We start from the raw sequence: 15736 nt of genomic DNA, 5'->3' as shown, positions 1-15736 counted from the left end.
CAGACCACACCCCGTCTTCCACACCTGCCTCACAGACACCTGGCCCGAGAGGCGCGAACACCCCTTCGGAAACTCAGCCGACGCCGGCCGAAGTGAGTCTCTTTGCCTCCACCCAGTCGTGAAGCTGGCACCTTGAGGGGCCCGATACCCAAGAGCAAAGACCCCGGAAGAAGAGACGAAGCTCTGGCCTCAAGAAGGCGGCTGGCCAGCACCGGCCTCTTCCCGGGGGGAGGCCTCGGCCTGGGGAGACCAGGGGAGGGCGTCTGGGACAAGCCCCTGCCTGTCCATGTCCTGCGCGGGACTGGATCCCGCTGGCCCTCTGGGAGGACACACACGGCTGGCGGGCGGAAGGCCGTGCAGGTTTCTCAGAGCCACAGGAACGAGGAGAGGCCTCTCCTCGGCTGCGGCCTGAGAGCGGGCCCACGCGTTCTGTGCAGAAACAGACGAAACGGTTTAATAGCGGGGGCGGGGCAGCGGATAACCAACACAAAACACAGAACCAAACGAGCAGGCCAGCAGCTCCGGAGTTCAGTGTCTGCTGCTTCTTTCTGGCTGTGTATTTCAACGAGGATGCCCACTTCAAAGGACTGCTCCGGGGCTTCTCAGCGATGAGGCGCTGAGACGCAGCTGGCTGGTCGCGGGAACGGAAGGAAGGGAGCACGGACAGGCGCTCAGCTCCTCCAGCCACCGAAGCCCTGGACGGACCTGCAAGGAAGTGCCGGGGAGGCTGATCAGCGCCTGCTCAGAGCAGCGGCTTCCAGACTCACGCGGCTGCCCGCGGGCTCTGAGTTTTTAATGTCCCGAAGCTCCACACAGAAGCACAGGGTGAGAGCCGGAGAGCAAATCCGGTAATGGGCTTGGAGCCCGGGAGGCAGCGTGAGGCTTCGGAGACCCGCACAGGGACGTCAGGAAAAGCATCTCGAGTCCTGCCTCCCAGGCCCTGCCCCTCAGAAGGCACGCTCTCTCCCCCCGGGGCGCGGCCCTGCGAGCAGCACCCTGTCGTCAGCACCTCCTGCCCTCTGCCCGCCGAGTTCTGCACGTCCACAGAACCCAAGCGCTGCTGCGACCCGCCAAGCTTCCAGGACAAGATTTTGCAGCAGGAAAAATGGCCGCAAGCTACACACGCAGAGCAAAACCCAGCATTTTCACATATCACACACTCCTGCATCCTTATTTAATGACGCAAAACTGGGAAAGATACTTACGAGCTAGACGATCCAAAGCTGAAACCTGAAAAAGAGGGAGAGGGGGCCGTTAAGCCACACGAACGTTTGAAAGACAAAGGTGGTCTCCAGGCCACGTTCTTCCCCGTGCGTTTCCCCAGGGAAAGCCCTGCTCCTCCGGCCGCGCGGGAAGGGCCGTGGCCTTCTGGGTATTGCAGGGTCCTCCCTCCTCCCCGACCGGCGTGGGCAGAGGGCCTTCGGCACGGCCCCTCCCTGCCGCACCCACCACACAGGTCCCCCGCGTTAAGAAAGCGTGGTTGCTCCTCCCCCTACTTTCCCATCCACCCGCCTCCTCCTCGTCTGAGGCCAGAGCAGCAAGACACTCGGGTTCTAGTTTTCGTCTTTTGTCTTTTGAGGGCCGCACCTGAGGCACGTAGAAGTTCCCAGGCTGGGGGTCGAATCGGAGCTACAGCTGCTGGCCTAACCACAGCCACAGCAACACGGGATGCGAGCCGCGTCTGCGACCCACACCCCAGCTCACGGCAACGCCGGATCCTCAACCCACTGAGCGAGGCCAGGGATGGGACCCAAGTGCTCACGGGCACCAGTCGGATTCGTTTCCGCTGTGCCACGGCGGGAAGTCCCAAGACACTTGGGTTCTAGACCTCGCTCTGCTGCTGTCTGTCGCCCTGGAGTTTCTGGATCTTTGTTTGTAAAACAGTAACGAGGCCTGTAACTTCTGTGCCTCGCATGTATTATAAGGAAAACAGCAGACCGTATATATCCTACTGTGTGCAGTGGAGTGTCAAACAGACGAATGACGTTTGGTAAAGTATGTGTTGTTTTTATTTTTCTGTATCTTATTTCTTGAGTCTGCTGGCTTAGATTTTTACATCAAGATCTAGTAGGATGGTTACTTTTTGGGAATCCTCAAATTCTGAAAGAAACATCAAGTGAGCCATCTCATTATTTGATAAGAAACGGCATGTTCCAAGTCTAATCAAAACCTTAAAAGAACACGCTGTCTTCCAAGCACCTTCAGCCTTTCACATACTGGACTGAACGGCCAGGAAAGGCCCCCCTTCTTTGGGAAGGGTTGGGGGCCAGGTGGGCATTTACCGAGGAAACCAGGAGGGCCCCTGTGCGGGAAGCTGTCTGGCCGCCTACCTCCTCCGCCTGATCCAAAGCCGGAGAACCCCCCGCTCTGGGTCCCAAACCCAGAAGACTGTTGGGACAGGGAGCCAAAAGTTGGAGCGTTCTGACTCGCCAGGGTGCCGAAGGACGTGGTGTTGCCGCCGCTTCCAAACCTGGGTAGGGGTGAGAGAGCAGACCGTGTCAGCGAGGCCACGGGGCCCCCCGCTGCCCAATGGCCTCAGTCCGTCCTCCTGAGTCCTGAGAGGCACGACACACACGATTCGAGGTGACGGGCTCGGCTTAATCTGGCAGCCTCTCAGGGAAAACCGGCTAGAGCCCGGCGCAAACCTTCCCCTCCGCTTTGGGGGAAATACAGTCTGAGGACCCCTGGTCCAGTGTTTCAGTCTCCATCTGACTGTCTGGAAATTCCAGGTCACTGGTCCTGCTCTAATCCCACTCCTGCCTCGGGCCTCTCACATCCAACCGTGGGGACTCCTCAGATGCCAGCCGGGGTCAGCGACGGCGTCACAACCCGGGACCTGAAGAAAGGTGACGGCTCTTTTGGGGATTCCGACCAGAGCTGGCGCCAGGGAGCCAGCCAGTCAGGATGTACATGGGAGAGTAGCCTCCCTGGTCAAGGCAGAGCATGATCCTTTCTTACCAGTGAAGAAAACAGCTGGTTTCAAATAAACAAACAAACCCTCGAGATTCCCAGTCAGCTGCAGCATCACGGGCTGGGCGGTCACTGGCGAGACGAGTGTCCGTCAGAACTGCCAAGAATACTGGCTTAAAGGGATCCCAACCCTCCCTTGAAAGCGTTCCTTAAGTCTTGGGGTTTCCTGACTTCCTGGGAGCAACTCAAAAGACCCATCAGTCTCCATGCAAAATCCAAAAAGCAGGACTTGCTCGCGTTCCTCGAACCTCTCCAGCGCTTCTGAGCCAGCATCTTCCACGGGGGGAATGGCCATGAATAAGGACCACCTAAGGTTTTTTCTGGCTGTGCCTGTGGCACGGAGAAGTTCCACAGCAGTGACTACACAGGATCCTTAACCGGCGAGCCACTGGGGAGCTCCGGGACCACTTAAGTTTATTTTCAAGACAAAGATGCTATCGCCTCACCAACACGCAACCCAAGCACCCTGCCAGGTCTCCCCAACGCTTCAGCTTTACACGTCTGGGCCAGTGCGGAGGCCGCCGGAGGCCCCTCTGACGTGGATTTCAGACATTACCACCTCCTCTGAACGGGCCTCTTTGAGGCCATCAGCACGTATGTTTTAGTGGGGCGCTGCGCTGTGGTGAGGGCTATGTTCTCCTTGGGGTTTTGGTAAGCAGACAATTGCTAGGGCCCTTAACAGCAAATCTCTAGAATGGCATTTTCAAGTGAGGCCGTGCACTGGCAGTCTGAGCAGCTTCAAAGGCTGAGCAGTCCTGAGACTGCGAAACGCGTGCGGGGTCTCAGTGCCGCCTGCTGTGGAAGCTGGCCCAGTGGCTGCGGCCCCAATCCCCGCCCTGCGCGTCTGCAGTGGCGCAGGGGACACAAGGCCTGGTTGGCTCAAGGACAGAGGGTCTTCTGCACAACAACCCCGAGAGGAAAGAATCTGGTGAAAACGATTCATTCGGAATTTCCTATCAGAAGTCATCACACAAGGGTCAGTCCGGGCTGGAGCCAGCCACGGTGAGACGGATTTTCTTCCTGTAACCAATCCTCCGGCTCCACCCGGAGACCAGGCATCCACCAACCAGCACCCTCTGTACCGAGGGACGGCCACACAGCTGATGGGATCGTGTACTCGACAGAGCCTGGCTTGGCAGAAACGGGCCTGCCGCTAGGAAGAACAGGAATCCTAGAGCGCCTGGTTGGCTGATTTGGACGGAGGGGCTTTCAGCTCAGTCAAAAGTAGAGAAAACAGAACTTTCCAAAACAGGAGCACCGGGCCCTGGTGCTTTGCTGACCTGAGCTTGAGGGCTTCCCCAGGCCTCTCCCGGGGGGCTTACCCGAATCCTCCCGCGCTGGCGGCCGCTGTACCCTCTCCGAACACTTTGCCTCCCGTCGAGCCCAGAGGGCTTGTAAAGGCTGGGGCTGAACCGAATGCTGGCACCCCTCCAAACCCAGGGGATCCCCCAAAAGTAGGAGGGCTGCCAAACACTGGAGCAGCACCGAAGCCACCTGAGCAAAACAGAGGCAAACAGAAATAGGGAGAAAGAAAGAAGACAGGAAGAGAAGACAGTGAGCAGTGAGAAACCAAAAGAGGAAGGGAAAAAAGGGAAAAAAACGTTAGAAAGTCAAATACAAAAAAGCATAGCAAAGGACAATACCCCTTCTCCAGCGAAATAATAAAACCACCCCGGATGCCAAACCATGACCACCCACCCTCCACAGCCAGCAGAGGGGTCTGGGGTCCACTTAGGAGAGCTCCCTGGAATTCTGAGAATCTAGCAGACCCTAGACGTCTGGGAGACCCCCGGTCCCTCCCAGAGGCAAGCTGGACACGTCAGCGCCACGTCTCCCTGGAGAATCTGAATGCCACCAAGAACCACCTTGGTGCATGTCAGACCCCTGCCCGGCTCCTCTGCATGTTCTGGGCTCCTCAGTGAAAACCCTCAAGACTCCAATCCCCACCCAGCTGTCAGAGGCCGCATCTCATTACTTAGCACCGTGCAGGCTGGGCGCCTGCTCCAGGGAGACACAGACTCTGAAACTGGAGGCTGAGACCCCGCTTCAGGGAGAATCTGGGAGCTGCGTTAGTGGAGAGGCATGGCCCTGGCGCCCCGCCAGGCGCTTTTGACTAATTTAGAGCCGCCTGGCTCTCGCATCTCTCCCTGGAGTCTCTCTCCCATACGGAAGAATTTTTTTAAACGCTCTCTCTGCGCAGTCAGGGACGACTCCTCAATCAAGAGGCACACGGTGCCTGGAGGAGGGCTGCTGCAGGAACGCGAGAAAGCGATCCATCAGCCGCGAGGGGAGCCCCGCATCCAAGACCCCCCCCCCCACCCCCGGGCGGGCTCCGGGGCCCCCGGCGCAGGAAGGGTCAGGCCTGCGCGGGGTGGCCTCCCTGACTGGTGGAGGCCCACGAGGCAGGAAGAGCGGCTCCGTCTTCTGCTCCGGAAAGCGGGTCCCCAGGCCCCGAGCTGCTGCTCACATCATTCCTGGCCATTAGTACGGACACTCTATCACATTCTAGACTCTCCCTACATATTATACAGAGCAAGTGTCAACTGAACAGCACGGGGCAGAACGGACCAAGAAATGTGCTCTCAAGGACTGTGCTGCTGACAATGACGACTGGCCTAGGAGCTCTGGGGGCGATGGTGGCCTGGGCACAGCCACGAGGGGACTTGCCCAGGGACAGGGGACCTCATTCAGGCCCCTTTCAGAAAGCGAATCCTGCTGTTAGAGGGCCACTCAGGCCTTCTTACTCCAGGTATAACCACAGCCTGAGCTTCTGCCTCTGAATCGGAAAGATCAAATACTGGATATGAAAGGCTGTCCATGGGATCCCTTCGCTCGCTGCTACCTGGGGTTCAATCGTTTGCCCATTTGCCTTTAGCAGCAGAAGCACAGACGAGATGGTACCTCCTGTGAGGCTCCTGTCTGGGTTTACACTCTGCGCTTTAAACCCTGAGTGAAATTCCAAGCCGTGGCGACGGAGGCCGCTGGGTTACGACTGTAACAGACTGGAAAAAAGAAAGTGCTAAAAACCCTTGCCGTTGAATTATTTAGGACGGACGACAGATCTGGTTACACTTTCTTCCTGGACCCACAGGCTTTACCTAGTGCCCGGTACTCAATACTGCTCCGAGTTCTCGGTAGAAGGTGAGTGAAAAGTGAGAAGTCGCAATGATACAGACCGTAAACCGGACAGGGGAGGGGAGGGGACACACACACGCACACGACACACACCACAGCTGCCTATCCTCATGATTTCCTTCTCCAGAAGAAACAGGAATTTAGGAGTCATCACTGATAGTAACACTTCTGAGGTCTGGCTTACTGAGGGCCCTCCAGGGGCTGGACAGCAGTTTGCATCCCTATGTCTCAGGTGAGGAAAATGAGGCTCACAGAACATGCCCCTTGTCGCAGCTGGGCCAGCTCGTAGGTGGCAGAGCTGGGCCTGGGACAAGGTCTCTGTGACTCAAAAGGCCGCCCATCATCTACCCACTACGTGCCAGGCTGCCTCCCTGCACTGCCAGCAATGCCCGAGACAGAGCGATGCGGTGACCCGGGGTCGGCAGTAAGGTTGTCTGGAGGCTGTCCCGCCTGCGGGCCTCTCCTCCAGTAATGCCAGGAGGAGCATCTCCTGATGCAACTGTGCTCAAGGGACCAAGGAAGCTATTGGAATTTTTTCAGAGACCAATGCAAACCATCAACCTAAAATCCCTTGAGTCTTCAATCGAGGTGATTTCATGGGGCAAGTATCAAACAGGAAAAGAAAATTCTCAAAGGTGAGAGGCCTGAAAAAATAAGAGGGGCAAGTTCTCCATTCAATCGGAACATGAGCCCAGGATAAGGAACAATGTAAAAGAAGAACACAAGAATCAGAGAAAACATTACCAGTTTCCTCAAAAATAAATTCAGGAGTTCCCGTCAGGCTCAGCGGTTCACAAACCTGACCAGTATCCATGAGGATGTGGGTTTGATCCCTGGCCTCACTCAGTGGGTTAAGGACCCGGAGCTGCCGTGAGCTGTGGGGTGTAGGTCGCAGACGCGGCCTGGATCTGGCGTGGCTGTGACGGAGGCTGGCAGCTGTAGCTCTGATTCGACCCCTGGCCTGAGACCCTCCACATGCCTCGGGTACGGCCCTAAAAAAGACAAAAAATTAATTAAATTAAAAATTATTAAATAAATTCAAAAATCTCGATGATTAATAAGCTGCAACTTCTTAGTCAAATAATGTTGCCTTGTTAACTAGAACCAAAAGGTTCGTGGCCCTTTCATTCAAAAATCAACACTGCAGAAAGGGTGGGGTCGAAGTAAAGGTGTACTGTTCACGTCTAGTTCATTTTCAATCCTAGGAAAGCGTATCAAAACCAGCACCCAAAGACGAAGCCACCCGGGTTAGGGTCCGAGTGAAGGTCACAGTGCATTTGGAAACCACAGCGATTCAGGTTCTAAAAGGTGGGATTCCAGGTACTAATTTGGGGCAGCCCTGCTCCTCAGTCACAGCCACCTGGACACCTGCTCCTAGGGCGGGAGCCTAGCTCTGGAATCGTCAGACTCAGAGTCGCCCCCACACACAAGGGAGAAGCATCCTGCCCACTTACCTGTGGGCGTATGCTTTAGAGAACTACTTTCTCAGCACACATCCGCCCCCTCTGCCTTAACAAAACCTTGTCATGCAATTTTCCACACAACCAGGGCAGGCATGCAGACCCTGTGTAGGTCCCAGAGACAGAGATAGGATGGACGGGCAGTAGACAGAAAAGAAGGACGTTTTCGCTGCGTAAACATGTTTGTTCTTTAACATTTTTCATTATAAGTGTAATAACACATGCTTATAAAAGGCCACACAGTTTATAAATGTATGCTCTCGAAGAAGCACTGGGATAAAAAGTGCTTCTGTAACATCCTTTATTCTGGACTATATGGGTATGTGCCAAGTGTGAAAATTCACTGAGCTGTGAGTTACTCTGTGTGGCTACTATCTACGTACAGGAACATGTAATGTATTTATGTATCTTATACTCAATGAAAAGGTTAATAAAAAGGGGGATTGGGGAAAGAGGACAAAATGACAGAGACACGAGAAATTAAACAGCCAGCCTGTCCTGCCCGTCACAGGTCATGGGTGCCTGAGCACATCAGACTCAGGATGCTCTCTCGTTTATATCGTAGTTATCACTCTTATAGGTGCCCTCACTTTGCTTATTACGTAATGTTTTCTTCCCTAAAAACACACGAAGTTCTCTTAAGGGCTGCATGACTTCATGGTGCCAGAAACACGGCAGAAGCTCAGGAAACAGCAGCTGAACTGTGGGCAAAGTCTCTTCCTCCATTCTCCAGTCCTGCTCCCTTGAGAACCACCCCAGAGAGCCCTCCACCTGTCCACGTGTCTCTGCGTATTAAAGGGACATACAAAAATGACTGCGGCGAGGAGGAACAGGAGTACCTGTTTTATTCGGGGTGGAAAACCCAAAGCCTTGGGAGGCCACGCTTCCTCCTCCAGAGCTGAAAGTGCCAGTAGGTTTCTGGTCTCCGAACGAGGAGCTGGCAAATCCACCAAACGTCTTGGCCCCACTGTTTCCAAACAGGTTGGAGGTATCTGAAGAGAAGAAGAACGCAGGTGAGCAGATCGGAGGGAGAAAGATGTCCTTACCGGCCTCTCAGAACACAGAAGGAGGAGACCTCATGAGGCGTTTGGGGAGAAGGGGGTGCCGCCCAGTCCAGGATCCAGGGAGCGGAGTGGCAGCGAGGGAGAAGCCGTCTCTGATGTGCACGTATCCTGACGAAAAGGTTTTTTTGTTTTTCTTTTTTTTCTTTTTAGGGCCGCCTCTGTGGCACATGGAAGGGACCCAGGAGGCTAGGGATCAAATCGAAGCTGCAGTCACTGGCCTACACCACAGCCACAGCCACGCGGGATCCAAGCTGCATTTGTGACCTATGCTGCAGCTTGTGGCAACACTGGAGTCTTAACCCACCGAGTGAGGCCAGGGTTTGAACCTGCATCCTCACGGATCCTAGTCAGGTTCTTAACCTGCTGAGCCACAATGGGAACTCCCTGATGTCATGTTTTTAATCATTCCGGGGCCCAGGCTCAGGATTTCCTGGCACGAGTCTACGGGCAGAAAATAAAGGGGCGGCAGTGGGTCTTGGTAAAGACGCTCTTGTGCAGAACGGCATCTGCGCCCACGGGCATCAGGTCTGTCCAACTGCGGACCGACCCTGCGGCCGCACGAGACCGTTGCTGCTGAAGACCCCAACTTGTTTTCATGGAGCTCCTCAGGTGAGAACCAGCCTCACCGTCTGGCAAACTAGGGGAAACGGACAGAGCAAATCCAACCCAGGCGTAACGGCTTCCGGAGTGCTGCTTTTATCGTCTAGCTGGGCCTGCTTGCCGCTGCCTGATCTGCTCAGAGAAGGGCAGACGAGGTAAGACAAACCCTGCTGCTCCTCCCGATGCACGGGAGCTGGGGGGGTCCTGAAGAACCCACGGGGCCAGCAAGCCTTCCCATCGGACTTCCGCTTCCTAAGAGGTTCAACCAAGCCCCTGACCTTTGGATGCTTATCTGGTGGGTCACGCCCCTCAGCTCCAAGAACTAAAGGAAAAAAGGAGACTAGCTACTAAAAACCAAGATGGGTGAGAAGATTTTGTTACAAGAAATGCAAATCTGACAAGGGACCTATTAAACAAAGTCACATGCACAGAAACATCTGGATGATACAAACGGCACACTACAGAACAGGCGTTTTTAGCACTTTTCGGGGCGGGGGGGCAACTCACATGTCCCCAGCATGTTCAGACGGGGCTTTATTATACTGCGTTTGAGCTCACGGTAAGGCAGCAAGACGCTATCTGGAATGGGACCAATGCCCAAAGACACAGGCATAAATAGGAAAAACGACACGCTCCGGGTGGGCGATAGAGTGCCGACTCTGTCCCCAAGCGAGGTACAAACATCCGCACTGGCCAGCCTCCCCCCAAAGTCAGCCAGGGGCTCCCAGCGGGGGTGACGGGAAGAAGAGCGGAACTCTCGCAGCCAGCTGTCTGAAGAGGTGGCCCGCCGTGCCCATCAACCCTGGGGTCTCCCCTCTCGCTCCCCCGCCAATCTCCCCTCCCCAGTCCCAAGGGGAGATGGGACGCTGCTAATATCTGCCGCTGGGATGCTCTTGATCTGCACCCAGGAAGCGGGAGCCTTATCTCAGGGACACAACCTCTCAAATTTCCAGGCACCACCGCACGGTCACCTGCTCTGTAAAACGACTGCTGACAGTCTGAGAGCTTGGCCGTGAGTGCGTTCAGGGACTGACGGCAGGAGTGGTTACCAAAGCCCTTTTCATCGCCTTCATGTATGGTGCCACGGGATGGTACGTCCCCTGGTGGAGTCTCAATATGCCATCATGAGCCAGCTGAAGGTTACCTCTGATTCCTTCAATGGCAGGACATGGGACACTGAAGACAAAAGCCAGACTTCTCAGCCGTTCCTTTTATTTGGCATTTCAAGAACAGAGGACTGCAATTTTCTGACTTTGTTCGTGCTAACAAGGCAAAAATTCCAAATAGAAACAAATTCAAATGCGAGATGAGAGGCTGGATCTCCTTCTGGAGAAATCAGAAGCACAGAGATGAAATGATTTTATTGGGACAATGCTGGAAAGCTTCAATTCCAGAGGAGTCAGGAATATGTACAAGTCTTTGGGCTTTTCTTTTTCTTTTTTGGCTGCACCTGTGGCATAAGGAAGTTCCCGGGCCAGGGGACTGAATCCGAGCCGCAGCTGCAGCAATGCCAGACACTCAACCCACTGCTCTGGGCCTGGGATCGACCCGGCACCACCAGAGACAAGCTGGATCATTAACCACTGTGCCACAGGGGGAACTCCACAAGTCTTTGGGCTTCTTCACCCTTTTCTCTCTTTAAGGCTCCTTTGTCTCTAAGACGTTGACAGATATGACAGTGGAATAATGAGCCGTGCAGTCGGCCCTGGCTCAAAACACCTAATAACTACAGGGCAAGGACTTCACCTTCCTGAGTCCCTGTCTCCTCGTGCATGAAATGGGGACGGCGACTGCCCAGCAAGGCAGCTGCGAGGACTGAAGGAGCCAGTGCGTGGAAAGCACCTAAGCAGGCGGCAGGCAGCTCCTCAGCAAACAGACCTTCCCTCTCGATTCTCTAACTCTCCTCCCGCCATATCCCAATCGTGTTCAATGCAAGAAAACCGAGCAGGTTGGGAGTGGAAAGTGAAACCCCTTTTCATTTTGCGAAGATCACAAGAATTAGGTCAGTTGTAACAGTTGTCATCTGCAGTCTCAACAGGAGCTCTGTATGTTGAAATGTTTTAGGATTTATTTAAGACACCCTGAAACGAAGTGGCATTAAATGGTGGGGTGTCTGCTTCTCCCCGTTTCTATGGTCAACAATGTCTCTCAGTTTTCTCCGAGCAGCCCCAAAGTAACAGTCTCCAGCTCTTGAAAGAAAAATACGGTAAGTAAGGGTGTATCTTGGCAGTTCCTGTTGCAGCACAGTGGAGACGCGTCTGAGGACGCGGGTTCGATCCCTGGCCTCTCTCAGTGGGTTAATGATCCGGCGTTGCCATGAGCTGTGGTGTAGGTCGCAGAGGCGGCCTGGATCTAGCGTGGCTGTGGCTGTGGCCGGCAGGTACAGCTGATTTGACCCCTAGCCTGGGAACCTCCATATGCCACAGGAGCGGCTCTAAAAAGCAAAAAAAAAAAAAAGGATCTTGTTGCTGGCCCAGTGTTTCATTGAGGAGGAGTCTTCCTCACTTGTGCACAAACTAGCCAGGAGCAAGCTTGTCCCTGCAGAGCCGTCGGATGACCTCTCCGGGGGTTCCAAGGACAGGTCACACTGCACCTGCACAGACCCTCTCCTCTGGCAGAAACACTAGCGTAATCCAGCAGCGGGGTCTGACCCAACGTAAATTACACTCCATACAAATTTGATATAAACAGTATCACAGAGACAAGGTTCCTGTCACTCTGCAGGTCTAAGGTCACGAGACAAGAATTCCACACACACGGAGAAGGGGGTTTTCAGGAAGCGCTTGTCCAGGATACTTCCCAGGACGTTCTCGTAAAAGAGGGCGGTAGGAGGAGGCTTGTGGGATCCCAAGACTCACACACCTCTCTCTCTCACGCCCCAGAGCAGGAAAGCTGTGCCTGTAGGACAAGACGCTGGAGGAAGTGGGGCCTTACAGGTAACGACCCCAGGTGTTAACAGTGGGGTTTGGTAGAGTCCTGGGCCAGAAAGAGAGAAGAAGCGTTTGCCCTGGGAGCCTCTGGAAACAGAACATGCCAGCTCCAAGAAACAGGGGTCCTAGCTTGTCTTTGTCGACCCCTGCGGAGTCCCAGTGACGTCTCTGGGCTAAAGAGGGCAGCTTCAGGACCAGGCAGCCCGGGGCCTAAATGTCACAAAGGGAACTGCTGGCCGCCCGATTTATGCTCAGATATCGCTCTGCAAGGAAGCGTGTTCAATGCCTGTGCAAAGAGCACAGGGCTGTCAAACAAGGCACCCGGGGCTGGGGGAGTCGCAGACCATTGCAAAGCTCGGTGATCTCAGGAGGTAACTCGCTGCTTCGAAGCTGTGTACGCCTGCCTGCATCAAACCCTGGTTATGCCACTTAGGGGCTGTTACCTCCTACGTCCACACTCCTGCTCGGAACCTACCCCCTTCTTGGTCAAACGGGGGTGGCCATGCCTAAGGACACTGCTGTAGAGGTGATCAGACAGTGTACACCCCATGACTGGCACACAGCAGGTGATCAGGAAAGATCCGCTGCCTCTGCTGACGTCCCTGACCATGAAGGAGGGGACCCAGGGCTGCAGAGGAGAAGAGGCCACCGTGCCCCCACCCCCTTGAGACCCGGAGACCCAGCTGCAGAGAGGAAGACATACGCTGGCCCTGAGAGGAAGAGCAGGTTCGGATGAGCGGAGCGGGGGTGGGCAGTGTGACCGCTGGCACTCAGGCCGGGAGAAGGGACAGGTGCGTGTGAAGGACGAAGCAGAGGGACTGTGTTGAGCAAATGGAGTCACAGTCAGAAAAGCGTACTGGGGCCCACAGAGGGCCCTGCCTTTCAGTCTAACGAGTGGACCTGGACTTTATATTCTATCGTTGGCGGGACGCTGCCAAAGGGTCCCGAGTAGGCCTCGTGGGAGAACCCAAGAGTTTTACGACATTCAGTTTGGTACAGATTCCCAGACCGTGGTGCGGGAGACAGCAGGCAGGAGGGAGTCTGGGGACCACGAGGGTGGCCTGATGACCCTGGGGAACACACCCACAACGACAGAGAGGAGAAGAAAGCAGCGGGAGGAGCTGCTGGGGAGGCAGAAGAGGACCAGGGGTCAAGCCACACAGTCTGGGGAGCGGGCGTGGCAGAGAGGGACCAAGCGCTGCGTCACCGGGGAGAAAGGGGCCCGCCCTGGTCAGCTGCAGAAAACATGCTCCGCTCGGGGGCGAGGACGCTGCCCTCCCTGAGGGCTGCCAGCTCCTGCTCCGTCGTGCCTTTCGCTTATCCTGCACTTGGGCCTCAGGGCTACAGGGGCTCTTGTCCCTGTCACTAGCAAAATCACACAGTTAGTTTTAATTTATTTATTTTTGGCCGCCCTGTAGCATACGGAGCTCCTGGGCCAGGGATCAGATCCGAGCCACAGCCTCAAAGTAAGCTGCAGCTGTGGCAATGCTGGATCCTTAACCCCCTGTGCCGGGCCGGGGACGGAACCCACGTCCCAGGGCTCAGGATGCTGCCGATCCCGTTGCACCACAGCGGGGAGCTCCTCAAACACTTAAGGTGTTTTTTCTTTTTTTTTTTTTGGTCGGTTTTTTCCTATTTCTTGGGCCGCTCCCGCAGCATATGGAGGTTCCCAGGCTAGGGGTCCAATCGGAGCTGTAGCCGCCAGCCTACGCCAGAGCCACAGCAACGCGGGATCCGAGCCGCATCTGCAACCTACACCACAGCTCACGGCAACACCGGATCCTTAACCCACTGAGCAAGGGCAGAGACCGAACCCGCAACCTCATGGTTCCTAGTCGGATTCGTTAACCACTGCGCCACGACGGGAACTCCACACTTCAGTTTTTAAAAACAGAATAATGTTAAGTCTCTCCTGTATCCTTTCAAAGGCACTTAAACTTCCCTTAAGCATGAAACCTCTGGTTTACAATAGTCAGTGTTTGGGAAATGAAGTATCAAAGTCTGGTATCAAAAATAGATACATGTATTTATTTTAAAAAAGAATTAAAGAATTAAAAACAATGGTGTGCCTAGGAACAGGCGGGGGCAGGGCTCCCCGATTTGCAGCCTTGACCCATTTCCGTGGTGTAAATAAATACCCCTGATGTCACTGGGCAGAGAGCTGGGAAGCAGTGTGCACAGCTGGCTCCAGTGAGCAGGTGCGAGCCAGCTCCAGCCGCTGCCGAGAGAAGGCAGCTTCTGATGGGTAAGAGCCGTGGCAGTAAAGATGAATCTGACAGGAGGAAAGGAATTTTCACAAAGATCTGACAGAGCTATGTTTGAACAAAACAGGCCAGTAACACCATCGTGCAGACAATGAACTACCTATGGGATCAAGCCACGTTTCTCACTAGCACGTTTTATGAAATGTCCACTCGGTGCCAGAGGCCGTAGTGGGCACATTATGTAGGACGGAGCGGGTGGATTTCAGGTCTGCCACGTTCCGGCCACGTTCGTGACTGAACCTCACCTACCCACTCTGGGCTGGTTTCCTTACTGGAGAATGGAGGTGCCGCACAAGGACCGCATGTTCGGAGCGTGTGTGCGGAGCCCTGCAGCTCCGCGCGGAGCTGGGGAGAGGATGGGGAAACCACCAGGTATGTGTCTAGCGCTTGGCCTCTGCCTCTGAAGAACCCATTTTTATCCGCTTTCTGTATCAGGATTCTGCTTAAGAGTTCATCTGCAGAACATGTCTGCAAACTACTAGATTGGATTTCTGAGATCCCTTCATTCTAGGATTCTAAGTTCCTCCTGGCAGAACCAAAATTTCTGATTCTATACTTTCACAAGTTAAGAGGTATGTGTCTTGACTATATTTTTCCTTGTGTATCACCAGATGAACGGTGATATTAAAATAACTGATCTGTGACTCCAGGAGACTCAGGATCAAGTTTTGCTTTTGACTACATGAGCCTTGACAGCAAGGACGTATCTGTCCTGTCCACAGGACCCTCGCTCTCCACCATTAAGACCTGGTCCAGCACAGCAGAGAGACGCTTCCTGTCCGGCATATTCAGCAAGAGAGGCTAAGGTGAAGATGACAGGCTCCCGACGTCACAGCTCAGTCTCCGCTGGCGGCAGGGTATCTATTTTTCCCAAGATTTAAACAAACTCATTTCTTTCATTTCCAACCATGAAGAGACAGATCAACAAGGAATTAGCTGGAGAAGAAAGTGCCAGCAGAAAGACACAGCTTCATTTGAAAATAAGACAAAAATGTAAGAGATGAGAAATAATGAAGGCTTCAACTTTTGTGCGACATTTCTCTACAGTAGCGGAATTTTCAAGCAAATTCAAAGAGAGTCCAACACAAATGAAAATCCAGCTGCTCCTTTTCCACGCACAGCCAGCTTGTTCTGATGCTCTCTTTTATGCTTGTCTGCTTGCATTCATTCCAAGTCATTTCAATCCTAAGCAACAGAGCAATTTGGGCCTTGAGAGGGAAGACGGGAGTAGCTCAAAACCCAGATCCTCTCCCTGCAGCTCTGATGTCTTTTTATGATTATATAGGACATCTCATTAAAAAGCCAAAAATAAA

General features: G+C 54.2%; 1 protein-coding gene across 4 annotated transcripts in view; it reads right to left on the bottom strand.

The window, feature by feature from the left end:
* Window positions 1-432: 432 nt before the first annotated feature.
* Window positions 433-15736, bottom strand: part of NUP214 (nucleoporin 214) — a 106340-nt gene continuing 91036 nt past the window's right edge. For 2 of the 4 annotated variants that reach the window (XR_014829320.1, XM_005660529.4), the window contains exons 32-36: window positions 8405-8557; window positions 4293-4464; window positions 2331-2470; window positions 1206-1230; window positions 433-705 (exon numbers count right to left, since the gene is read on the bottom strand). Coding sequence is in view for 2 of the 4 variants with exons in the window: in XM_005660529.4 (XP_005660586.2) it covers window positions 672-705; window positions 1206-1230; window positions 2331-2470; window positions 4293-4464; window positions 8405-8557 (524 nt within the window). In the remaining 2 variants the exon portion in view is untranslated. Of the gene's footprint in view, window positions 706-1205; window positions 1231-2330; window positions 2471-4292; window positions 4465-8404; window positions 8558-13758; window positions 13834-14161; window positions 15609-15736 lie in introns of those variants that run through there. The other 2 variants (XR_014829322.1, XM_005660530.4) reach the window with 2 other exon arrangements.

Source organism: Sus scrofa, chromosome 1 (genome assembly GCF_054392235.1).
Source record: "Sus scrofa isolate SSC_HxYL_T2T_F1_AM1 chromosome 1, Sscrofa_HxYL_maternal_Yorkshire_Landrace_v2.0, whole genome shotgun sequence".
NCBI lineage: Eukaryota > Metazoa > Chordata > Mammalia > Artiodactyla > Suidae > Sus > Sus scrofa.
Note: the sequence above shows the minus strand (reverse complement) of the source record. Positions and strands in the feature narration are given on the sequence as shown.